The 25,652-nt window shown below is 45.6% G+C and overlaps 3 protein-coding genes across 6 annotated transcripts; 2 read left to right on the forward strand and 1 right to left on the reverse strand.

Annotated features, from left to right (window-relative positions):
- Positions 1-48: 48 nt before the first annotated feature.
- On the forward strand, positions 49-9,448 carry nectin4b (nectin cell adhesion molecule 4b). 4 transcript variants are annotated; one of them, XM_062480754.1, is made up of 14 exons: positions 49-618; positions 1,339-1,536; positions 1,764-1,931; positions 2,519-2,773; positions 3,137-3,304; positions 3,591-3,869; positions 4,836-4,953; positions 6,231-6,382; positions 6,548-6,725; positions 6,841-6,916; positions 7,056-7,118; positions 7,348-7,417; positions 7,496-7,566; positions 7,835-9,448. In XM_062480754.1, the coding sequence occupies exons 1-14, from the start codon at positions 555-557 to the stop codon at positions 8,108-8,110; spliced, it is 2,136 nt and encodes a 711-aa protein (XP_062336738.1). In that variant the 5' UTR covers positions 49-554; the 3' UTR covers positions 8,111-9,448. The 4 variants fall into 4 exon arrangements, with proteins under 4 accessions (XP_062336738.1, XP_062336739.1, XP_062336736.1 ...); XM_062480752.1 differs by having other exon boundaries at positions 50-618; positions 7,348-7,566; XM_062480753.1 differs by having other exon boundaries at positions 50-618; positions 6,566-6,725; positions 7,348-7,566.
- Positions 9,449-12,389: 2,941 nt separating this feature from the next.
- LOC134036042 (zinc finger protein 174-like) lies at positions 12,390-14,795 on the reverse strand. Its single transcript, XM_062480757.1, has 4 exons — positions 14,415-14,795; positions 14,177-14,283; positions 13,858-13,966; positions 12,390-13,745 (listed from the first exon to the last, which is right to left on the reverse strand). The coding sequence occupies exons 1-4, from the start codon at positions 14,626-14,628 to the stop codon at positions 12,646-12,648; spliced, it is 1,530 nt and encodes a 509-aa protein (XP_062336741.1). The 5' UTR covers positions 14,629-14,795; the 3' UTR covers positions 12,390-12,645.
- A 470-nt stretch (positions 14,796-15,265) lies between these two features.
- Positions 15,266-23,132, forward strand: si:dkeyp-68b7.12 (uncharacterized). The gene is made up of 15 exons (XM_062481535.1): positions 15,266-15,355; positions 15,758-16,127; positions 16,415-16,517; positions 16,601-16,745; positions 16,998-17,080; positions 17,182-17,289; positions 17,436-17,554; positions 17,675-17,849; positions 17,979-18,076; positions 18,170-18,241; positions 18,397-18,824; positions 18,867-19,146; positions 19,361-19,554; positions 19,717-20,381; positions 20,479-23,132. Exons 2-15 carry the CDS (start codon positions 16,040-16,042, stop codon positions 22,445-22,447), a joined length of 4,527 nt encoding a protein of 1,508 aa, XP_062337519.1. The 5' UTR covers positions 15,266-15,355; positions 15,758-16,039; the 3' UTR covers positions 22,448-23,132.
- The last annotated feature ends 2,520 nt before the right edge of the window (positions 23,133-25,652 follow it).

Consider the following 25,652-nt stretch of genomic DNA (forward strand, 5'->3'; position numbering starts at 1 on the left):
GTTGATTAGGGGCGTGGCCTAAACTAAAAGACAGGTGTATCTTGGAGTAAAGTTACCATATACCTGTGGGCAAGGTAGCGCGCTGCTGAAATTGAATAATGTTTTATTCTTCATCTAGAATGAGGTGACTTTGTGCGGAGTTTGGATAAAGACATTGTGCCATAAAACGTATAGAACTTTTTACCTTGTGATGCAGTAGCCAAGACATCTGTGAGAACACAGAAAAGTCAACAAGAAAATACCGAAGAAGATATCTGTGAGAACACAGAAAAGTCAACAAGAAAATATCGAAGAAAATTATATTAATTACATAAATTTAAGCTACTGGAAGAAGAAGATGGGCTAATTGATTTTGGTTCTCCTACGGCACGACGTGCATGAAACTCTCACAAACTGCAACTGCATTCTACTTCTGTCGAAACATTTTTGGACTATTTATTTCTTGGTCGCACAGTATTTTATTGTTGTCTTTTTGTAATCGGATTTCCGTTGAGTTCTGGAAACTACGAGAAGTGACAATAGTGTGTTTTTGCTGAATAATTCAAGTTGCACTTATGAAGTCTGCTGCATGGGCCGCCAGGCAGCGGACAGAATGGCTTGCACTTATTTGGGCATTTGGTAAGACTTCAAAATGTATTTCTAACAAACACACTTTTCATTTAATTATTATAGTATCTATGCATACCATAACATGTGGCACAGTTGATGTGATTTTCCATTTTGAAATGTGGAAGAGTCACATTCTTTCTTTGGAAAACAGAAAGCAGAAGGGCTGCGCTTCATACTATTTCTCAACTCTGACCATTTATTTAGGTATGTTTGTCGTACAAGCTACCCAAAGTTCATAAGGACAAACAAGTTACTCTGTCAATTTATGTAGTCTTTGTGGAATAGCTTTAGTTATTATTGGCAAAGAGTTGAATGCAGGTTAATGTCATGAACAAGAAAAGCAAGTAAAGCAGCTTTACCTCTCCTCTCTGATTGTAAATAGGACGCTAAAGTTTGCTATTTTCTGTTGACTAGAACCTGTCTGGCAGTGTGGGAGGAAAAGGTGTTTGCATTCCTCTGTGTGTCAGTGAACCTGATGGTCTGGCCTTGTTCTCCTGGGTTTAGAGAATGGAGTTATCATACCGTATATGTGCCATGCCGTGTCCCTAACAGAAGGTTTAATCATTAATGTTTTAAACAATCATTAACTACACACTTTGTACTCTTCGAGGGCAAATTATAGTAATTTTTTTGTTGTTGTGGGAATGCGTATGCGAATTGCCCACCTTCTATAACACAATTTCTCTTTCATACACAAACGCACATTCACACACTCTTCTCCCCCTCCAGTGTTCTCTGTCCAGGGTAGCTTTGTGGAACCTCCTCCCTCCTTCTCCCTGCGCTCCCTGGCGGAGTCGGAGACGCGACTGCCCTGCCACTACCAGGTGGGTGACGGGGAGCAGGTGATCCAGGTCACATGGACCAGGGAGCTGTCAGACGGCACCAAGGAAAAGATCCTCACTGCCCACCACAACGAGGTCCACACAGGTATGCCATATTACGCAGTTATATACGGATGTATATCTCAGTACATGGCACGTGGTATGTGGCCTTCCCTGGAGGAAAATGGTGACTTGTTATGGAGGAATTTGGTTGCGTGATGGGGTTGAATTTGCCTCCTGGGCAACTGTACCACTGTATGACAGAAGGAAAAAAAACTCGGATTGTTTCTAGAGATTAGTGAGTTTCTCCCTCCCTTGTGCGTATTTGGTCAGAGGTTGGGCCTTTCTCGGGGAGGGTGAAGTTCGAGAGCGTCAACCCAGCCAATGACTCTGCCCTGCTGCTGCTCAGCACCCAGGAGTCTGACGAGGGGAGCTACACCTGCCACATCAGCACCTTCCCCTCAGGGAACTTCGAGAGGAAGGTCTCCCTCATCGTTGAGAGTAAGACCCCTCTTCCTCCTGTTCCTCTGCTCATCCTTCTTCCTTCCTTGCCATACCGCTACATATAATGGGCTTTCATGACCAGAATCTCTTGGTATGAAGCCCCTAATGAACTGATTGGTTGGTCAACCTATCAATCAAAGTAGACACAGCCAAACTGCCAGCCACAACGAGCACATGCGGTGACGGGGTCATGTTAGATCAGTGTTTGTTCCACATTATAAACCACTGTGTCGGTCCTTGTCTTAACTGTTATCTCACCTCCCTCTAACTGTCGAACGGATCACTGAATGGTTTGGTTCTGTATTAGTGAGTGGCTGTGTGGGAAAATGTTTGTTTGCTCTCCTGTGTGTGTCAGTGCACTCGAAGGTCTGTTCTCCGGGGGATTTAGTGAATGAAAATGTCCCTGGATGAGCCACGATTTCGTCCTTATCTGCAGGTTGAATCATTGACTAGAGCCTATCTGATCAACACTCAAAGGGCGCAATGTGTGTTAGTCCTTGATTGTTGTTCTAATGAATTAGCATTAGCCTCTAACTCTGCAATGTCTTTGTCTCTCTCCTACACAAACACACCTGCACACACAGCCACACACACAGCCCCCCAATCAGCTGAACACACTCCACCCCCCCTCCCCCCTCCAGTGTTCTCTGTCCAGGGTGGCTTTGTGGAACCTCCTCCCTCCTTCTCCCTGCGCTCCCTGGCGGAGTCGGAGACGCGACTGCCCTGCCACTACCAGGTGGGTGACGGGGAGCAGGTGATCCAGGTCACATGGACCAGGGAGCTGTCAGACGGCACCAAGGAACAGGTCATCACTGCCCACCCTACCGAGGGCCACACAGGTATGCTACGCCATGGCAAGTCAGAGCTGAATGTGTTAAATAGTGCATGCCTGTGCCATGGGGCTTGTGTGTAAGGCATGCAAATGGTCAGACCCAGCTATCAGGCTTTGGATCCAGATTTTAATCTAGATCTTTAAACTTCTGTTCATGGGTGACGCATTCCTCTGCTCATATCAGTGTATATATATATCATATATATATCATATATATATATCACATATCACATTCCTTAGAATACTAGGAAAGCAATGGACTTGCGTTATTTCCTGGTTATTGTTCCCTGTATGAGTCTCTTTCTATAAAACGAGAGTGAACCATAATCTCCTCGCTGCCTCCCTCCCTCCCTTGTGCTTCTTTGGTCAGAGTTTGGCCGTTTCTCGGGGAGGGTGAAGTTTGAGAGCGTCAACCCCACCGATAACTCTGCCCTGCTGCTGCTCAGCACCCAGGAGTCTGACGAGGGGAGCTACACCTGCCACATCAGCACCTTCCCCTCAGGGAACTTCGAGAGGAAGGTCTCCCTCACTGTCTGGAGTAAGATCCTTTCTTGATCCTCAAAATGAGCTCATGGGATTTACAGTACACGCTAAAGTGAATGCCGTCCAATGATGAGGCAAGGGGGCCAGAGTGGATGCAGGGATTTGAAACCACAAAATTAGATTTCATGGATTTCCATTCAACATCCATCCATGACCTTGGTTGTACAGCACTTCCTCCTATTGTTAGATTAGTGATTACATTATCTGAGGTAGGGTGTGTGGATATATTAAAGCATAAAAACAGGGTTCCTTCCCTCTCCGTCTCCTCCACCCTCCTCCAGCCTTACCCATCTCCTCCTTGGAGCCCGTGGTTCTGACGGAGGGCCAGTCCTACCGCGTGGCCGCCACCTGTCGTGCCGTGGCCCACCCCCCGCCACGCCTCTCCTGGGACACGGAGCTTCCCGGGCAGGCCCAGAACCGCAGCTTGGAGGGCGGCGCCATCTCCGCATATTTCTCGCTGCATCCGCTCCGCAGCATGAACGGCAAGCGGCTGGACTGCCTGGTGTGGCACCCCGGCCTGAGGCAGCCCCGCAGGATCAGCAACACCCTGCAGGTGCACTGTGAGTAGGCCTGGACGTGCCGCGCCGCGCCCACGATGCAAGGATGGGGGATTAAGGTGCAAGCTGTTGGAACGGACCATTTTCATCCATATTAAGTGAACCATTTGATCCTTTTTGATGTTTGAACATCAGATGCATAGACGGGCATCGTCGCAAGTAAAGGTGGCCCTTGTGAAGCTTACATATCAGAATAAAACTATACACATAGCCAACACATATTGACACACAATATGTGACATTAGCAGTTTTAAAAGTAAAAAACAAGGAGTGTAAAAGGACTTGACCATGGAAGAAATACAATATGTTAATCGGGAAAACAAAACTAACCTCTAGTGGAAAAAGTACCTAAAAGCCTTCAGTCCTCAAACAGTGTCACCTACAGAACACTGGAGCAGTGCCACCTGGAGAAGAATGGTAGAAAGCTTAGGAACGTGTGAGATAAAGAAACCAGCCTCACTCCCCATTCTTCAGTAATGGGAGTGGGGTCCTCTACCTTACGGTACACAATCTGACATGTATATGATGGAACTGGCTGCCTGTTGTCTCTGACTGCCTTTCCACCAGCTTCAATAGTTTAGTTTTAGTACTGTACAGCTGTAATGAGCAAGTTAAGCCCCTCAGACAGTCAAAGCATACAAAGGAGAAATGCCTGACTAAACTAGACTTGATGTGTAACACTAATGGCACCTTAAAATGGGGAAGGGGGCTGTGACTGTAATTTCTAAATGGCTCAAATAAAGGCAGACAGTCTGCACTTTAATCCCACAGTTATTGAATCCAATCCAATGTGCCACTTGATTATATGTAATTAAATAAGATTTCTATACAATACTGTTACTGTTCTCAATCATAGTTAGACATTGACCTCTAAACAATAGGCATATTTTATAACCAGTTGATTGAAGTTTCAACACAGTCAGCGTATTGTCACCGATTTTGTTTTGTGTGTGTGTGTGATTGTCCCAGTTCCTCCCGATGTCAGCATCACTGGGCATGATGGGAACTGGTTCATAGGAAAAGAAGGAGCTGAGCTCAGATGTGAAAGTGGAGGATATCCCAAACCCCAGAACTTCACCTGGACCAGGTACGGCTGACTGGCAGGCAGTCTGGAGAATGTCATTTCCCTGTGTAATACTATCCACATGTCTGAGGTACTGTTTAAATAGGGCTGTAGAGAGTAGTGCTCTTCGTGATGCACATACACACACACACATACACACACACACCCATGTAGCACACATGAACACAGATAACAAGGCAGAGTGTGTCCGCTGAAGGAAGGTGCCTTCTCAAGCAGACTTCAATTCAATATAGGATAAAAGCCACGGTATCGTATTACTGAATTAGAAAATGGATTGGTTGGGAGAGGGAGAGGTTTAACACAAAGAGGGAGCCAGGGAGAGTGGGAGGGAGGAGGAGAGGGTGGAAAGATGGAGACGTGTCCTAAGCACTTAATCACAGCGTCTCTCTTTAACTATCACCATAACACACCGTAAAACACAGGGTACGTGTTTAATTAAAGATTGTTCTCAGAGCATTACAATAATAACAGATCACACAAGTAATCATTTGTTGCCTCAATGTGCACACTTCCTGATCCAATGCAAACCTGTAGGACAATGACTGGTTTTTCCCAAAGTTGTCCCACATCACACACACTAGCAAATGTTTGTATTCAGACATTTGATGTATGTTGGTGAATTATAACAGGATTCTTCTCTATGCATCTAGCCAGTATCAATATCATTATTCTATTCCCCTATCAGGTGCAATCTCTGGAGCTGATTCTATCATAAAGAGCTGGTTTAAAAGGTGGGGCTGAGAGTAGAAATCTGAGAAAACCCTTGAATGGAGAAGGGGGGGAGCGGTTGCAGAGGTTAGCAGCAGTAAAATGTCTGCCCAGCACATTGAAACTAGGGCAACCTGACCCCCCCAGTGGAGTAGAAACTGGCCTTCTCCTTTGTATACCCTGTGGTTCAGGTGGCTGCAGTCTCCGACACGCTCAAATCCCAACCCTGCATTTATCAATGGGTGATAAAGCAGCAGTGAGCAAGCAAAGTACATGCAAATAGCTGGTTCCCCTTTCTGACAAACCTGATAAGTGGAGAATCAAAGAACACCTTGCTATAAATGTACCGGCCACAAATCCATGGCAGTAAATATTATTAGTAAAAAAAAATAAATATTATTAGTAAAAAAAAAAAAAGCCTGTTTGAAATGAATTGATCTGTGGAATTTAAGACTACTTCCGTGATGTATACATTATAAAGATGTTTGGTTTGAGAGATTCAATGGAATTCAGAATGAGTTTGATGTAGTCTGTAGCCATGTACCGAAACGTACCGTGTGCTCTATCCATAGGAGGGGTGGATCTCTGACAGGAGGAGTGTCTGTACTTGGAAACAGGCTGCTCTTTGGGCGGGCCCTTAGCTTGAATGACACCGGTGTCTACGAATGTGTGGCTCAGAACAGTGCTGGAGCAGGCAAAGCTGAGTTCACCCTCACAGTGACAGGTAAGAACAATATGCTTCGTGTGGAATGTAAACCATAGGAACAGGCCCAAATGGCCTCTTGGGTGAAAATAATAGATTTGATGATCTTTGCTGCCCCCTGGTGGCAACACTGAGGAATTGATAGTGCATGTGTGCAGCTGGGTGTAATGAAGGTCTTTCCCTAAGCTCTGCCCCCTGATTCAGAGAGGAGAGTGCAGGAACCCACCGTCGACAGCCTCCTCCTTATAGTCGTTGGCGCGGCCGCAGGCGCTCTGGTCCTCATCATGATCATCATTATCTTCCTGGTGCACCGGTACCATCGACGCCGCACCAAGAACCTAGAGATGGAGCTCGGAGAAAGGACGTGAGTGGGGAAATAGGTTTCAACTATTCACTTACCTGCCCCTTGTTCATTTGTCCTCAAAGGCTAAAACTGGAATTTAGCCATTCTCTGTGTTTATACTCTTTTTCTCCTACAGGGAAGAGATGAACACACTTTCCAGACAGGCCTCGTTCAGGAGACTCGACTCTGTTGGCTCAGATCCCAGAGCACTGGTACAAACAACACCACACATGGTCTCATTTCACATGAACGCAAAATACTAATGCTAAATATTTCTTCATCAATTCATGTATTTGTGATCTCAGTCCCGCTCTCTAACCCCTCGATCTTGTCTCCTCCATCCAACCCCAGAACGAGGACAGTGTCTCACTCAGAGTCGACACCAGAATGAAGCACAGCCAGCTGTCTTTAGAGGTGAGTTTAAACCCTCAAAAGGGTTACGATACAAAATGGACATCCCTGTTGACACCGGTGTGAAAACATCCTCCAAGAAGGAGGCTTTGTTGGTGGGGATCATGACAATGAAGTTATTGAAGATGCTTTCTTTATATGGTTCCATGCATAGGTCTACTGTGATGACACTAAATGACATGATTGTTTTGTTTCTTTTTTCCTCCTCCTTTTTGTGACCGTTTCCCCTCAGGACCGGCCCCTCTACCGGGGAAGCCAGTCCACGCTCGGTGGGAGGCGGGCAGCACCGGGAGAGGTGGAGGTGGACCACTTGGGCCGGCCCCTGCTCTACCAGTCGAGCTGGCGCGAGGGCCGCGGGTGCGCGAGGGCCTCGGCAGACATGGACGGAGGCTGGGACGAGCAGCGCAGGCGGAGGGTGGAGTCCTACCTGAGGAGCAGCCACATGTCGTTGGTGCGTGTCGGTCGGGGGGGGGTCTGGACGAGTTGATTCACGACACGAACGCGATCCGTATTTCCTCCTTGTACCTGAAATGGGTTCCCCAATCGTAGACTAAATCGCCCCCCGCCCAATCACCATCAGTACACTGTCTTTGAAAAACAGTCTACTGTACTGCTGGGAGCTTTACTATCAGTACAGTAGGTAAGGAAGCCCCTCCCCCCCACACACCCACGTCTCATGTACCTTTGTAACCCCCTCCCCCATCCCTCTTCTTCCCCAGGACTCCGGCCTCCCCTCCTCCCAGCCCCAGCAGGATAGTGGTGAGAGCCACACCCCCCAGGACCTGTCCCCACCGGCCCAGGACTGGTGTGGCACCCAGGGGCCAGAGGACTGGGCTTCCAGTCTGCCCCTGCCGGAGGGCGATGAGGTGGACTGTGACAGTTCCTACCAGATCTCAGAGGCGCTCTCCAACCACTTTGACTACAGCAACGGCTTCCTGCGGCCCAAACCTCACTCCAACGCCATCCTCCTGCATCCCCGGGGGCAGGTTATATAGGTGTACACATGTACAATTGGCAAAATGTGATGATCATCTTCAAAATGTGGTGATCTTCCCCACCTCACTGAGGCGTTACTGAACTTTCTAGGTGACAGGTCACCCTAAGTCGGCAAATGGCTACCACATGCTTTTTATAATTGCTTTGGAAATATTGTCAAAGTCAGCACATTTGCCTAATATCTGGCCATCCCTGGAACATCAACCTTTATTACCCAGGATGCAGGCATGCAAACTTCTCACCTTTCGGTGAAATTCACCTTTTTGAAAACGAAATGGGTAACCTATGTGATTCATGCAGATCCAATGAGAAAATATTGGGGGGGGGGGGGTCGTGGCCATGGCCAACACAGCATGTTAGCCGTGCTTCGCAACTTTACAACTGGCTCTGGAACCAATCGTCACTCCTAATGCCTAAACCTCACAGCCAATCAGAAGCAGAGTGGGGATTTTTTTTTTTTTTTTTTTAAGTCTGCAACACTGAGCAGTCCGTAATAGTTTTTTATGATGTACGCCATAAAAATTGCCTTTATGGTTAAAAGAACATGACATTGTTTACAAGAGCACAGATTCTACATTGATCTAGCCTCTTAATTTTGGGGCGCATCCCCTAGACAGAGGGGCGGGGGTTCGCCGTATCCTTCTCACCTTTTTTTTTTTTACCCCTGACCCGTTTGCATGCCTGAGGATGACATAACACTACACTGTTCACTAAGGGTTTACTGAATTTCTGGGTAATTTTAACTTACTGTAACTACCACGGAACTTCATAAGAATGATGGTGTTTTTCATATATTTGCCCCCCTTGTAAAATAATTTGCAAGAAACCTCCAGAAGTTACAAGTATTTGAAAATGTTAGGGTATGGTTGTAGACTTGGATGCACAACATAACATGGGTACATGTCTGGTCTATCCCAATGTACATTCCCAAAACTTTTACAAGTTGTGTATCGATGGGCAGAGCTGCGCCTTGCATGGCAGCTCACCCCCGTCGGTGTGTGTGACTGTGTATGAATGGGTGAATGAGAGGCAAAAATTGTAAAGCGCTTTGGGTGCCGCTAAGGTATAAAAACGCGCTCTATAAATGCAGTCTATTTACCTTGCCAGACCGGCCATCGCTTACTCGTAGACCAATGTTGTGTGGGGTTAACTCCTAATTCCCCATGGAAATATTCTAGGAAACCTTTGCAGCTATATCTCCTGTGCACCACTGAACAATACAGCCCCACATCTGGATCCTTACTGGAAGCACCACTCACACTTCTGATAGAATCCCATACACATTTGCTGTCAATGTTCTTTTGTTTATTTACACAAACATTAAATATGAAACTGTCCACACGGCTCATAAGTATTTGTATCAAACCCGCTATTCCTCTCCACCTCATACATCATCCTGAGATGTAACTGTTGAACAGTTCTAGCAGGGCATCTTGTTCATGTACACACTCTTGTTACTTCCTGTGGCTTAATGCTATAGATCCATAAACAAAATGCTCTGGTGGTTTGTCTCATTACGGGCCCAGTGTCAGCTTCTGTAACAGACACTGTCGTGATGACCACTGAGTTCCTCATCCCCATGGCCATGTTTAGGCTAGGGTCCCGAGGTGCTTGTGGTTGCGCTGGTGTGTTCGGAGGTTGCTTCTCTGGTTGAAACACTTCCCACAGGTGCTGCACGTGTACGGTTTTTCCCCTGTGTGAATCCGCTGATGGATCTTCAGATGGCTGAAGCGGTCAAAGCTTTTCCCGCAGTATCCACAGTCAAACCATTTCTCCTTCCCATGAGGCCTACTTGATTTAATAATGGCAGTAAATTCTTGTCCAGTAGAGGCCAACGACAATCTAGTGCTGCCAGCCCAAACGCAGGCATGTCCTGGAATCTCGGTGGTGGTTGGTTTATGGACCGGTGGCCGGACAGCGCCATGAGTCACAATCTTTCTATTGGAGATCATAGTGTGCCCTGGTCCCTGTGCCCTCAGAACAGACTTGTCCCTTCCAAACACATCGCTGTATCTCGTCTCTGCCATGGGCCCTCTATCACAACTTTCCATTGCATTTTGAATGAGCTCTATTTCTTTTTCTAAATGACCTGGGTTTTGCGCTACACTGTAATAGCCATCTGAATCTACAGTCATATCACTGTCCCGCTCTGACACAGGTGACGAGCGGGGGGGTTCTCTCTCATCCAGGACAGGACTAACACCCTGAGGGTCCGACCCCTCGGTAACACCAGGGTCACTCCCTAGCAGATACATCTGGACACTGTCTATCTCCTCATCTTCCTCCGGCTCGGCCTTGATTAGGTGTAGGTTAAGGCCTTCAATCTCGTGCTTTAATGAAACCTTTTTCAGGCCTCTTTGTGAACCTGTGGTTGGTTGTGCTGGATTTTTGCAAAGTTGCACATTCGTAGGCGTGTTGAACTCCTTGCTTGTGTTAGGTGAAGTCCCACTGCCCGAACCCTCAATAGAACCACTAGTTCCTAAAAGGAGATTGAGAGTGAAACACAGTTACAAAACATGGCTTTTTAAAACAACTTCAACGTTTTTATGACAAAGTTACTAATTCAGATAAAGACCTAATTAGGGCTCACCTCAATTAGCCTTTTTGGGGGGGCTCATGGGTTGTAACTTGTAACAATAGTTCTACTTCCGAACATCAGTGTTTTTGACCAAACCGTGACGTGCAAAAACTAATTCCTAGTACATTAGCCAAATCAGCAATTTAGGTAATAAAACGTATATATTTTAACAGTGAACTTCACTTGAGTTGAAACACTTAAGCAGTGGTTCTTAACCCTGTCAGGCATTTTTTAGATGTTTCCCTGCTCCAACACACCTGATACTAATAAATGGGTCGTTATATAGCTCTGTAGAAGCCTGGTAACAAGCATTTGAATCAGGTGTGTTGGAGCCAAGAAACATCTAAAACATGCAGGACAGAGGTTCCCTGAGTACAGGGTTAAGAACCACTGACTTGGAGTTTGAGACAGATTATAAATGGGAAACATAATCTAAAAAGGTTACAAATTTAATATGGGAATTTAGTAGAATAACCTTGATAAACTGATGTATTCTGAGACTTGGCACAGGCTAAAACAACAGGTTGTGGGTTGATTTGGAATGCTATGCTAAATGTCATGCCAGTGTTTTATGTCATAAGAAATACCAAGTACAGTAGGCCTACACAACCACACAAAACTTTAATTTTGTTTAGCTATTTCTGGTTTTCCTGGAACTTTCCATGGAAAGGTTCCAAGGGTTCCAATTATGGAAATGTTAAACTCGACTCATGTTGCTCTTTAATAACTAATGCAGCCTTTGCCTACTATTTGAAAGAAACCTGTGGTAGAACACTACAAAAAATAAACCGAAAACGAAGACAGAAAAATAGTCAGCAATATGACACACGTAGGATGGCCATTTCCATCCCAGTTCAGGGATGTTGTCATAGCCTACTAGTATGTACAGGTAACGGATAAGACCGTTGTGACTCACCTTGTTCAATTGTGAATGGCGAGGACGAAAGAAGACGTGCCGCTGGCGCATTGGAAATGTTTGACTTTCCCCGTTCGTTTTCAGTACATTTTCTTTTCAAGGCTTCTATTTCATTGTCTCTCCGACATATTTCCAATCGTAACACCGCAAACTCATCCTCGAACAATTGACTTATTTCCGCGATTGCAGTTTTGGTTAGTACATCCACCACTGACGTTAATTTGCTTTGAAAAGTCCCATGTACCGTCTTGTCTTGGAATAACATTTTGCCTAGTTAGTGAGCGTTCTGTACCAGTGTTCTAAGTGCAAGGTTCAAACAAATAGGATAAAGTGAAAAATGTTCAATTGTATGTACTTTCCCAGCCTAGAGGCAGAGAAACTGAAGGGGAGGAGCGCGTGACCACATGACAAAAAAGGATGTACAGTGTCCATATTAGGACAGTTTACCACAAGCGTTAAAAACCGAAGGAAATATTACCCCGAAATGTCCCCAGGACCTAAAGAATTATCCGGACATTTCTTTGAATCATCATAAAATGTACAAGATAGATGGTTTAATATAGTATGTGCGGAAAATGTATGCTCGAAATTAATAATATACTAATAAAAAACGTGGGCAGACAATACATTGTATAAAATGAATTTAGCCCAATAGGCTTGAACTTTTACCCTGAACTAACCATTTAAAACTATGCGAGCGTATTAAAGTAAAGGTACACATCCCTAGACTTTGAGACACATTTCCTGGACTCCTGCAATCCTATGAGTGCTATGAAAAGTAGTAGGTACCACACTTATTTGCTTCAATTCATTTTAATGCCAATTAAAATACAGAAATATTTGCAGAAATGTAATGAAGAATTAATCTAATCTCCACAAACACAGAATCCATGTGTCAAACAACGTGCCGTTTCACAAAAAAGTCAGGGCCGTACCACAGATCTAACAAAATATTCCCTGTTCATGAATAACATTACAATGTTTAAGTAACGGACAATAATTACAGTTGAAGTGCTACAAATACAAGTTTCTTTGAAACACTATTTGAAACACCTGGTCTGAGTCATCATTAAACTGGTGTGTGGGTCCTCTGCATACGCAGGAACCATGGGCCTGTGGACAGACACATCGCTCTGCCCTATGTGAGTTCTCTGGTGGGACTTGAGACTCGAGCGCTGGGTGAAGCACTTTCCACACTGCGCACACTCAAATGGCTTCTCTCCACTGTGGACCACTGCGTGTCTTATAAGGTTACACTGCTTGGTGAAACTCCGCCCACACTGCACGCAACTGAACGGCTTCTCGCCGGTGTGACTCCGCAGATGCTCCTTCAGCTGACTGAAGCGCATGAAGCTCTTCCCGCAGAAGGTGCAGCTGAAACGCCTCTCCCCCACGCCACCCGAGCGCCACGGCGTCCTTATCCTCCTCGCCATGTTGAAATTGCTGCGATTGTATCCGGAAAAGGCAGAAGCCGCCAGGCTGGATCCCCCCACACCTGCGCTCCCCCTGTCTGTGGCCTCCATGGCCCTATATTGCTGTTGTACAATCATACCGTTCTCATCAATTAAGTTCACCCCTTCGCTGCTCTCGCCTTCCTCGGGTATGTGTACAGTCTGTTGTCTTGGCCCTTCACCTAAAGCTCTGTTGTGTCTCTTCATGTGGGCCACACGGCTCGTTTTGGAATGCCTTTTTCCTTTCGAGGGGAGCTGAGGCTCGGTGTCCTCACTCATGGAGGGAACTGAGAGCATCCCACTATGAGAGGGGAACATGGAGAGACTTTGGTGGTACTGATCGGTGGGATCAAATGAGAAATCGGAATCGGCCGGCTCTGTGTCCGGATTGGAGGACCAGAGGTGTCTGTCGCTGGGGTCCATGCCGTACGGGTCTGAGGGGATGATGTCTGCGGCTTCATCTGGCTCCTCCCGCTCTCCCTCATCCTTCACTACACGCTGATGTCCACCATTGGTCACACTGGACCCGTGTGGCTCCGAGTACCCCTCGAAGTGCTCCGTAGGAGGCAGCGCCGGTTCTGGGTCCTCCGGCCCCTCAGCGGAGGGGTAGAGTTCCACAGAGTCGTCGGTCGGCTTGTCATTGCGGCGTTGCTGAGAGGATGCTGCTTGCCCAGCCTTGGCATGAGATTCTGATTAAGACACAAGCATACTTGGTTAGCACACACTGTTTGAATGTCTGAGTCTGACGCTGTGGTCTGTATGGGTGAGAAGTGTGTGCGTGTCAGACGTGTCTAAACACACCCACTCTACTGATCCTCAGTTTCTCTAGTGGATCTGGGTCAGTCTTCCATGTGTCTTCCTCCTCAATCAGTATAGGCTCCGACTCAGCATTCTGCTCCACATCTCCGGCCTAGAAAAAAAAAAAAAAAAACATTTTCGCATCCATGCAGCACAGAGCAGGACCAGAAAACCATTTGATGTATACAAAAATACAGATTTAAAAAGCAAATGAATAAAACCATTACAACAGACACTGCTGTCGTGTTGTTCAGCAGTGAACCCCTGGATTACGCTTGTTATTCCTCCCCCCCCCAGGTACTGGCCCTGTTGTACCACTAACTTGGGGAGACTGGAGTTGAATATCCTCCTCAACTGCATCCATACATCTCCACTGTGAAGTGTTCCTCCCTTTGTTCAAAACCACCTTGACTGGATAGGTACCTCGATCTGTTACCATGGGGTTAAAATAAATAATATTATTTAGTAACATGGCAAACATGGGACAGAAGTAGTATAATTGCGCATGCAGGAGGGTATCGTACCTACACCCTTTTCTAAAAGGCTACAAGTCCACTAACCTTTTCTCCTGACTAATCCTCGAGTCCTCCTCAGTTCTCCCTCCATCAGTGTGTATTTCTTTTTCAGAACATCAATATCTCGCTGGCTTTGGGTCAACTCCAAACGTAGAATGGCACAGCTATCATCGACGCGCCTGTTTATTTCTGCTACTGCCGCTTTTGCCAGTATCTCCATGACAGAAGTCAACTGCGCTTGAAAAATGCAGTTAGACATTGTGCCTCAAATGTTCAATACCTAGTCAAGTAAAAAAGTTTGTTACTGCGTCGGTGTGTCTGCGTATTCTTTTCTAATCAATACCCACTATGGAGTAATATGTTTCCAATATCGACAATAAATTGCTTGCTGCTTATTTGTCTTCTGATGTGTGTCCGATTCTTCTTCCGTTCAACTGATGACGTCAAATACCGTAATGCTTGATCTAATGTGCAACTACGATTTGGCTCAGTATGTTGTAGCAGAAGTTGAGAGGATTTGAGCATTATTGTGTCCTTATCAAGCACCCAAAGGCTTTCATGTTTAAAGAAGTAGCACATTACAGTCATCAATATAGCCAGGCCCATTCAATATTTTTGCCAATCACAACTAAAAAATAACAGTAATAGAACAGATATTTACCTTCTTAAATTGAGTTACATAACAAAAACAAATAAAGGCATCCATAGACAGTGGAGATTGATATGTGAATAAAATTAATTGATTTGCCTGTTGTCACCAGAGGCGGAGATATGGGTTGGCACATACAGAAGACTCAGGAAGTCAACAGGGGAAGTTTAGTGGTTTCTTGCGTCACTGTTCTTGCTGCTACACTTTTACCGGTGCAGATTGAAGGTAAGAACAAGTCTTTACTACGGTCGAAACATTTTGGTCAGCCCCTGTAGTCTCCCGAGCTCAGACGAAGGGTAGTTGAAGGACAAAGCTAGAGATGGAGAGGGATAAGGAGGTAGGTTGATGCTCATGAGGTCCTGATGGTCTAACCCCAGGCCTGCAGTCACTCCGTTCAACATGCTGACTTCCGCTAGAAAGAGAGCGTTACAATGGCTGATCAGACAGAGAAGCGGTGAGGGCTTTATCGGCCCCTAACTTCCAAATCAAAGTTCTAGATGTGTCTGTGTGTCTGTCAGGGTGTGCTGAAACGGCATGATTGGACTGATGTATTTCAGGACCATGTATGTGAGGATGACACTGTTAGAGCTGGTGATGAAGGGTGCGGCCTGTTTGTCATTGAAAAAAGGCATTCAGGGGAAGTGGAGTGAAACAGTGTGTTTGATTTGTGGGGTGAAAGCCGGATATGTTGCTGTGTTGGCATCTTGAGGATACGCTTTCGCCCATTCTCTCCTCGCAGGGTGCTACAACGCATCACAAGACAATGTGACCGAGCACAGCACGTTCAACAATTAGCTCTCCACAAAACTGCACAGGCTGAAACAGCCGTACACAACACAATGCACTTGAGAAGATCATTAGAGATCATCATGAGAAGCCATTAAAATCAACTTCACTCTGTGACATTCACACTGACACATTCATACAGGAAACGCGTGCACACACACACACTCACACTTGCACAAGCACACCTCACCACAGGACTGGATGTAAGAAAAGCTGAGACAGGAAAGGATACGAGATGAGGAGGGGGAGGAGAAAAGGAGGGAACAAAGAAAAGGTCTTTGGCTGTGACCTGTTGGAACACTTGGCCACGTCGGGTCATGAAAGTAAGTCCATAATATTCTGTATGTGCTGAAATTTGAAATTGAAGTTTTAGAAAGAAAAATATACTAACTTCTAAATATGCTTTAGTTTTGCTATTTGCTGTGGGGAAACCTTGTGGAAATCCTTTTGATTCTGCACAGAAACATTGATTCAATGGAATGTTCTAGTTAGATTCATTGTACCCATATAATGGGTTTACAATTGAAGAACCCCTTAGGGAAAACGTTTTCTAATCATGTACAATTGTGTATTCATACAGACGGTAGGGTTGATTGAGTTCCTGTTACAGTTCCTCAGGTCCTGCGAAGCTGCAGTGAGTTTGTTGAGGAGCATGGGGTAGTGGATGGAATCTACAGGTTGTCAGGGGTGTCATCCAACACACAGAAACTAAGGTATAATGTGTGTGTATGCGTGGGTGTGAGCGTGTGCAGTCATGTGCAGCAGGTAAAATATTTGATATTTGTCTCAAAAACAGGGGAGAGTTTGACAGTGAGGGAACCCCGGACCTTAACAAGGATGTCTACCTGCAGGACATCCACTGTGTCAGTTCCGTCTGCAAGGCTTACTTCAGAGAGCTGCCCAATCCCTTGCTCACATACCAGCTGTATGACAAGTTTGCCGTGAGTGACAAAGACAGTGATTTATACAAATTGTAGAGAGTAAACAATTCAGTACAATACAGAATAAAACAGGACAATGCGGGATCAAGTTCTGTATACATCTTTCCCATGCTTTAAGTAAACCGATGTAGTTGCTCTCTCTCTCTCTCTCTCTCTCTCTCTCTCTCTCTCTCTCTCTCTCTCTCTCTCTCTCTCTCTCTCTCTCTCTTTCTCTCTCTCTCAAACTTACCTCTCACACCCCTGTCCTCACAGGAGGCTGTGGCGATACAGTTGGAGGAGGAGAGACTGGTGAAGATCCGAGATGTGCTGAAAGAGTTACCTGCTTCCCATTTCCGGTACACTTCTCAAACTGAAAAGACCATGTTGTTAGAGAAATGTGCTGTTACTGTATACTATAGTGTAGTGGCCATTCTTCATCTTTTCCTTTGTTTCTTAGCACTCTGGAGTTCTTGATGCGACACTTGGTCAGGATGGCCTCTTTTTCCTCTCAGACCAACATGCACTCCAGAAACCTTGCTATTGTTTGGGCTCCCAACTTACTCAGGTGAGTGTGTATGTGAGAGATACAGAGAGCAAGAAAGGGAGAGAGAGAGAAGGTGAGAGAGAGTGAGAATGAAAGAGAGCAAGAGGACTGAGAACATTCAGATGTTGCCTTCTACTTTCTTCTAAACCTCCGAGGCCATGTTGCAGGTCGAAGGACATCGAAGTATCGGGGTTGAACGGTACTGCTGCCTTTATGGAAGTGCGGGTCCAGTCTATTGTGGTGGAATTTATCCTCAACCACGTGCCACAGCTTTTCCCTGAACAAGGTATATCTACCTTTGCTTATACTCATTGATGTATCGGTTATAACTATTATACACACTGTACTATCAAATACTTTACTATAAGTGTTCCATCAAATCTTCCTAATATTCTGGCTTCATCAGGTGCTGAGTGGTCTGGTGAGCGGCGGAAGTCTCTACCATCGCCATCTGCGATGTCCAGTACAGAGTTCTTCCGGTCCATTCCCTTCCAATCCCCGAGCCACATCGGCAACATCAGCCCGGGGGATGGCCCCATTGCTATGCGACCCTACCATGCCATCATCGAAGGCACAGACAAGTAGGTTTCACCCTCCAACACAACAAACCAAGCCAATTCAACCAACCCACTGTTCAATGGGGATGGTTAGTAGCAGTAACAGAAGTCAAATAACACTTCTATATCTTTTTTTTTTCTTTTCCATTTCAGGAGGAAGGGATCCCTCAAGGGCAAGAAGTGGAAATCCATATTTAACCTTGGAGGCCGGATTACCGATCCCAGACGGAGATACAAGAACTCATCAAAAGGTGGATACTTCCCTCCTTCACCTCTTCATCTCTTTCTTTTAGGGGGGCTGTTGTCTTGACTCACAATCCACTCTTTCTTGTTGTTTTTTGTAGAGAAAGATAAACCTATCTTGAGGCCAGCCAAGAGCATGGATTCCCTCAGCTGTGCACCTTTCCAGCATGAAGGTACAATTTCCACTTTCTCTTTAACAACTTTCTCTGTCTGTACTGCCTGTTCCGTTATAAGACCAGTTAGTTGACTTATGGTAGTAAGTATTGATATGTTAATTCGCCAGCGGTTTTATATATTGCGTACAAACATTCTGTGCCACCTCTCTTAGGCTCCGGGCAGCGGCCTCCTTCATCACACATGTCTCCCCTGGCCCTGACTCCTTGCCCCCAGACAGGTGGGAGTGAGGCAGGGTCATCCGGTAGCAGTGGTGGTATGAGCAACAGCTATGCCGTGACCTACCGCAGAGGAGCGGGGGCCAGTGTGAGTGTGGTGAGCGGGGGCGGGGGGACACCGGGCACATACAGCCCTCTGGAAACTGCAGGAACCGGGTCCACTGGGGCAGAACCCCACCACCACCACCACCAGTCAAGATCCCCAGGAATCTCCAGCAAAGTGGGCCGGCGGGCCGGAATCCACATATCAGGGCCTCTTTCGGTCACCGTGCCCCTGCACATCACCTCCGGCCTGGCCATGGGGGTGCTCCAAGGGGTTGCAGGGGACATGGGCATCTTTAGAGGGTTTCAGGGGGGTGGGGAGGTAGAGGAGGGGGAGAAGCAAGAGAAAGGGGGAGTGGTGATAACCATGCATGAGAAAGTGGAAAAGGAGGACAGGTGTGAGACTGAAGCGAATGAAGGAAAGAGCCAGAAAGAGGAAGAGGTCATGGAAGAGAAGGTAGCAGATGATGTGATGTCAGATGGGAGAAGTGAAGAGAGAGGTATAGAAAAGAAAGGAGAGGAAGAGGAGGGGATTGTGGGTGGAGAGGTAAAGATTTCGGTGGAAGACAGTTGCAGCGAGGCGGATGGACAAGATGCAAACAATCTAGACGACAACTCGGAAGATGGAAATGGAGATTATATGGGTAGGTGTGAAAAATGGGTCTTGCTTTATCAAACGGAAAGCCTTTTTTTCAATGACAGTACAGGTAGCTGCTTAGGTTAAACACTTAAAGAAGACATAATTTCTTTAAGTGAGAGTTTCAGCCAAAGTTAAAAGTTATTTTAATCAATATTTTGATAGTGGTTCTTGTATATTGTGCATGGTACATGTTGTAAATGTGATTCCTTCTTTCCCAGATATGAAAGGGTCTGTCAGAGCCTTAGCTGTGTCGAACACAACAGAGGTGTTTGATGTCCTGAAGATGCAAGGGGTGTCTGTTCTGTCCGACCCTCCAGAGCTCCCTGAAGAAGACGACGACCAGGCCCTTCCATTTGACTTCCATGAAACGTTTGGATTCCTGGATCTCATGGACAGCAGTGCATCCAACCAGGTATGTTACGGTAGTGTGTGTGTGCATATGACTGCTCACAGAAGATTGGCTGGAGAACTGTATCTGTAGCATGAGTGTGAGTTTATGATTGGCTTTCAGCGTGTGTGTTCCCTCACCCTCTACACTCTCTCTCTTCTCCATTCCACTGCCCTCTATTTGCAGCTTTACGAGTTCTCGGTGGAGCCCCCCTGTCATGACGAGGAGGACTATGAAGACATGTGCAAACACAGCCCCCCCAGGGAACTACTACACAGACCAAGCCATGATGCACCACCGCCTGCAAATACCCAGGCACTCACACCCACCCAAAACAAGACAGAGCTGAACACACCGAGACAAAGCCAGTTAAACATACACCGTCCACTCACTGTCGATAAATACGGACGACCAAACAAATCCCTGAGTTTGCCTTACATGGCTCCGCCCTTCATGCCCGCTCAGTCCTCCTCCTCTTCCGAGATAGAAGATGATGAGGACGACAACGACGAAGAAGAGGACATGTTCTGCAAAAGCCTCCCGTCCGGTTCACGGTTCAACAACCTGACATGGGGGGTTGCCCCAAAATCACAAGATTCTGACAGTACGGCTGTTTGTAGAGTTCCTGTTGACTCTTCGCGAAGCTCTGAGGACCGAGCGCCGGGGCCGTCGGATGTTGAACCTGCCATGTGCAGAACCCCGCCGCCAGTGGCACCGGAGCAGAGCCAAGATAAAGAGGAGAAGGGAATGGAGACGAATGAAAACCTAGTCGATGTCAAAGATGCAGATGAAGATAAGGACGGTCAAGACGAAGACCGAAAAGATACCTTGACAAGCACGTGCACACAGAGGTATGGTTCAATATAAATGTATGGGGAAAAAGAGAGAGAGAAAAAATGAAATACATACATATGCATGGTACTCAAATCTGTTGTCTTCACTCTCCAGTACAGAGACAGAAGATGCCACCTGCTCCTTCTCTGAAACCACAAAAGAAGAGGAAGCTCTGGAGGACATAGATGGGAATCTCACCTTCCCATCCTCAGCAGCTGGGAGTGAGGAGGCTCAAATGTCAGGACCTCCAGACCAGGAGGACATGGACGTTAAAGCCCAGCTGCTGGTCAAAGACATAGAAGAGGTTATGGAGAACTATGGTAGAGGGAAAAGTTCAGAAGTCTCAGAACAGGCTGATACGCATGAAGCTCCGGAAGATCCAAAAGCTTTTGTTCCTCAAGTCTGTCAGACAAAGTCTGGACCGGTTGATCCAGAGACCACGATACATGTGCCTGCTGAAGTTGTCATAGGATCTATTGGAGTTCTGATGGAAGAGCTTAAAACGGGTTCACAGGAGGAAGCGGGGGAACTGAGGGATGAGGGAGAGGAAGGTTATTGGGAGGACCAGAGTGAGGAGAGAGTGCTGGAAAACCAGGAAGATGAAATTGACACTGATGGGGAAGGAGAGACTGAGAAAGATGGAGAGAGAGACAAAGTAAAGGAGGTGGGAGGAAGAGAGGATGAGACGGTTGAGGAGGAGCCAAATGAGGATGCTGAAATTGACACTGATGGGGAAGGAGAGACCGAGAAAGATGGAGAGAGAGACAAAGTAAAGGAGGTGGGAGGAAGAGAGGATGAGACAGTTGAGGAGGAGCCAAACGAGGAGGCTGAAACTGACACGGATGGGGATGGAGAGACTGAGAAAGATGTGGAGCGAGAGATGGTTAAAGAAATGGGAGAAAGAGAGGATGAGGTTGAGGAGGAGACTAACCAAGGAGAGCCTATTGAGGTCGAAGAGGAAAGAGTAGCAGGGGATGAAGACCAAGTAGACGAGGGCACAGAGCAGTATGAGGATGTTGAATTGAGCCCAGAAGTAAGTGATGACATGGATGGGATTGTGGAAAATGGAGACAAAGGAGATGAGAATGATGACGGAGGAAGAAGGGACCGGGAAGATGAGCTAGAGGGAAATGAAAATGGTGGAGAGTGCATCGAGGTCAGCGAGCAAGATGAGAGGGAGGAGGAGACTGGAGGAGAAAATGGAGAGATGGTGAATGAAAAAGGGGAAGAGAGTGATACCACAGATGAACAGACAAAACACACATGCACAGAAAATGAGAGGAAAGCAGATGACATACAAACCCAAGTAGCTATTGAGAACAGTGAGATAGATTTGCAAAGGGGAAACACGATGGAGAAGGATGTGACTGAGGACGGAAATCGAGAAATTGTAGTGAGCCACTTAGATGAAGATGTTATTCTTCAAGAAGAGAGGGAGGGATGGGACTCAAAAGATCAAGATAGAGAGGATGAAGGGGAGGGAGAAGAAAAGATGAAGGAGGGACAAACACAGACTTTCCTGGAACAGTCAGAGGGAGAACCAAGAGAGATTCCAACAGACACTGCAGGGGGGAGTGATGCTCAGGTGGGGCTTGGGCCAGGCCTGGGGAGAAAGGTTCTAGTTACCAAACAAACACCTAAAGTGCATCATGTGAAATCAGTGCCTGTAGTTCCCCCTAAGCCTCAGCATTGCCGACTAACAGTACTGAGCATCAGACATCAGCATCAAGAGAGAGAGCGGAAGGAGGCAGACCGAGACAGACAGAGGGTATGGGACGAGCAGGTCAAAGAGAGAGATGGGGAGGATGGATCTGAATGCGACAAACTCTGTGAGAGAGAGCATGCAGAACAACAAGAGGGTCAAGATGACAGCAAAGGCAGAAGGGAGAAACAAGAACCACAGGAAGGCGAAGGAGGAAGAAGGAGAGAGGGAGATGACTGGGGAGGGAAGGAGATGGCAAGGAGAAGTCCGATCAGTAGGTGTTTTGATGAAGCTGTCGCTATGGCAACGATGATGCGAGGGCGGGAGAAAGAGTGTGCTGAGAGGGAAAGGCAGAGGGAGAGAGGAAAGGAAGCACAGTAAAAACATATTTTTATGTTTCTATGTTCTGTACAAACAGTTTTATAAATGATTTGATGAGATGCTTTGCTATATTTGTCTCAGATCCACCATTTGACATGTACAAATAACCTCCTTTACTTTATATACACTTTGATGTATTGTGTATGCATGTTTTTAGTATGTGAATTCATGCTTTAATACATGTATGGTATGCAAACTAGGTATATGCTCAAATCTTTTGAATACAACCTATTTACATTACTCGCCAATCAACAAATAGACAAGTAGACCTAGTATTAGTGGCTAGTAATGCCCAGATGCCCTAAATACCCAAACACCTAATAATGAAGATAATATACCCATGTTTTTCAAGCAATGTGACTGTAATTGTTGGAATGCTGCTTCAGCATTCCAAGTATTGTTCTTTGAATCTTTATTCAACTTATTATTATTTATCTTCTATTTCTTCCGTGGCACCTTTCAGCGCCTTCAAATCTTCAGCTATTAAAACCGTTCAGCTATCAAAAAATTCAGCAGTTTCAGGCCATGGGTGCTATGACTTTTCAGCTTTGTACTCTTATGCTTGAATTAATATAAATCAATATTCATAATATTTTTAACATGGGTTTCCAATGGAGTTTTCTTTCAAATCCTCTCAAACTTCTTTAAACTTCTTCAACTTCCAAATCCTTCTTCTTCCTCAATCTTTCAGCTAGAGCCACCATTTAAACTTTAAAATGTTGACAAAACCCTAAACTATTTTTAAATAATTCAGCTTTTTGATATCTATTCAACTTTTTTCAATATCACTGATTATGTTTCATGACTTTTTCAAGCCGTTTCTGAGATTTACATGGGTGTTTACGTGAAACCCTAGACTGCAGACTGAAACGCTTAGAGTGGAGGGCAGCTTCGGATGTCGTTGAAAAAATATTTCTAGTTTGCCAGCATTGCCACAATTTTCGCTCTTCATGCTTCGTTTTTGGATCAATAGATAGCTAATTTTGTGCTGGTCGTAGACAGTTGTCTGTTGAATCCAACAGACGTACACATTTGTTCAGAGCCCCACGAAAGCGAGACAAAGTCCAACTCTCGCCCCATAGAGACCAATGCAAATCTGGTGACAAAATCGTCAGAGAAAGCAAAAAGAACAAGATTTTGAAACTGCCGGTAGAGTCGTATTTCTGACCGCACAGAAATATAAAGGACATCTCTGGTTTCGGCAGAGTCTTGAGTCTCGGAAAATATCCTTATTTTTTGGATTGGACGTATAGTTTTGCGTCTAGGTCAACTTGTTTGAGGTGTGGATGCTAGGTAAATGTTCGTTTTTCTCTCTGCCTATCTCGTTAGCCGTCACAGCTGCGCCATCACCGTGACAACCAAACAAACACGCACCAGGAAAGCAAAAGGGACACGTTTTCGAAACTGCAGGTAGAGTCGTATTTCTGACTGCACAGACATATAAAGAATATCTCTGGTTTAGGCAGAGTCTTGGGTCTCGGAAAATATCCTTTTCTTTGGATTGGACGTATAGTTTTGCGTCTAGGTTAACTTGTTTGAGGTGTGGATTCTAGCTACATTAGTTATTCTCTCTGCCCAGCTCGTTAGCCATCACAGCTGCGCCATCACCGTGGCACCCAAACAAACACGCACCAGGAAAGCAAAAGGAACACGTTTTCGAAACTGCAGGTAGAGTCGTATTTCTGACTGCACAGACATATAAAGAATATCTCTGGTTTAGGCAGAGTCTTGGGTCTCGGAAAATATCCTTTTCTTTGGATTGGACGTATAGTTTTGCGTCTAGGTTAACTTGTTTGAGGTGTGGATTCTAGCTACATTAGTTATTCTCTCTGCCCAGCTCGTTAGCCATCACAGCTGCGCCATCACCGTGGCACCCAAACAAACACGCACCAGGAAAGCAAAAGGAACACGTTTTCGAAACTGCAGGTAGAGTCGTATTTCTGACTGCACAGACATATAAAGAATATCTCTGGTTTAGGCAGAGTCTTGGGTCTCGGAAAATATCCTTATTTTTTGGATTGGACGTATAGTTTTGCGTCTAGGTTAACTTGTTTGAGGTGTGGATTCTAGCTACATTAGTTATTCTCTCTGCCCAGCTCGTTAGCCATCACAGCTGCGCCATCACCGTGGCACCCAAACAAACACGCACCAGGAAAGCAAAAGGAACACGTTTTCGAAACTGCAGGTAGAGTCGTATTGCTGACTGCACAGACATATAAAGAATATCTCTGGTTTCGGCAGAGTCTTGGGTCTCGGAAAATATCCTTAGATTTTGGATTGGACGTACAGTTTTGCGTCTAGGTTATCATGTTTGAGGTGTGGATTCTAGCTACATTTCTCTTATTCTCTGCCCTCAGCGCGTTAGCAATCATAGCTGCACCATCACCGTAACGACAGACACGCACCACTCAGGCTCTCAAATAGGTGATTGGTGTTTACTTGACCATGAGAAACCCGATTACTAGCAATTGTCGGTTTATGCCAATAAAACGATTACTCCGTTTACATGTGTAATTAGTTATGCGATTACTCAATAAACGCGTCTACATGATTCTTTTTTATTAATCGTTGTATGCTCCACGGACAAAACTTGCACCATCATCCTTCTGCAACAAAGTGTCGCCGTGTCTTCCTGTATCGGCCCTACTGCTGTATGTTTCATTCCATCAACACATTGAATCCTACTAAGAAAGCCGAGTAAACGCACTCAATGCACACATCTGCTACTGCTATTACTATCCCAACTATAATTTCAGCTGATAAGACAATAATATTCTTTTTATGACTAGCTAGCCTAGGCCTACTTCTTCTGTTTAACAGTTCAGCTTTCAGCTTCTCCCGCATTGTATTTCAGCTCTTAGCGTTGTTAGATGATGCAGTTCAGTTTCCACACTGCCTCTTTTGTGTGACTCACACATTTCTTGACATTCATTTCAGCTTGCGGGTATTTTCTCATTTCTGTATTTTCAGCCATTTAAAAAAAATAATTTCAGATTTCAGCATTCCAACGCATTTTCAGCAGGAAATGCCTTTTCTAGTTACTGAATGATATACTGAATGTTGACTTTGTAAAGAGCGTTTAAAAACAACAACTTTGTATTAACAATTCAATACACCCATTTTTATGTGAATAAAGATAGTTGCAAACTATGTTGACTGTCCCACCGTTTTTGTTGTAGGCAACAAAAAACTATACAGAGTTCCC

Source organism: Osmerus eperlanus, chromosome 16 (assembly GCF_963692335.1).
Source record: "Osmerus eperlanus chromosome 16, fOsmEpe2.1, whole genome shotgun sequence".
In the NCBI taxonomy this organism is placed as follows: Eukaryota; Metazoa; Chordata; class Actinopteri; order Osmeriformes; family Osmeridae; genus Osmerus; species Osmerus eperlanus.

Excerpts from the sequence above, each read along its gene's own strand:
- LOC134036042 (XM_062480757.1), bottom strand. The coding sequence starts at position 14,628 with ATGTCTAACTGCATTTTTCAAGCGCAGTTGACTTCTGTCATGGAGATA. Across the intron at positions 14,284-14,414 it reads AGGATTAGTCAGGAGAAAAG|ATCGAGGTACCTATCCAGTC; the intron begins GTTAGTGGACTT and ends CCATGGTAACAG. Across the intron at positions 13,967-14,176 it reads TTCAACTCCAGTCTCCCCAA|GCCGGAGATGTGGAGCAGAA; the intron begins GTTAGTGGTACA and ends TTTTTTTTCTAG.
- nectin4b (XM_062480752.1), top strand. The coding sequence starts at position 555 with ATGAAGTCTGCTGCATGGGCCGCCAGGCAGCGGACAGAATGGCTTGCA. Across the intron at positions 619-1,338 it reads TGCACTTATTTGGGCATTTG|TGTTCTCTGTCCAGGGTAGC; the intron begins GTAAGACTTCAA and ends CTCCCCCTCCAG. Across the intron at positions 7,119-7,347 it reads ACAGCCAGCTGTCTTTAGAG|GACCGGCCCCTCTACCGGGG; the intron begins GTGAGTTTAAAC and ends GTTTCCCCTCAG.
- si:dkeyp-68b7.12 (XM_062481535.1), top strand. The coding sequence starts at position 16,040 with ATGAGGAGGGGGAGGAGAAAAGGAGGGAACAAAGAAAAGGTCTTTGGC. Across the intron at positions 17,081-17,181 it reads TTACCTGCTTCCCATTTCCG|CACTCTGGAGTTCTTGATGC; the intron begins GTACACTTCTCA and ends TTTGTTTCTTAG. Across the intron at positions 17,555-17,674 it reads ACAGCTTTTCCCTGAACAAG|GTGCTGAGTGGTCTGGTGAG; the intron begins GTATATCTACCT and ends TGGCTTCATCAG.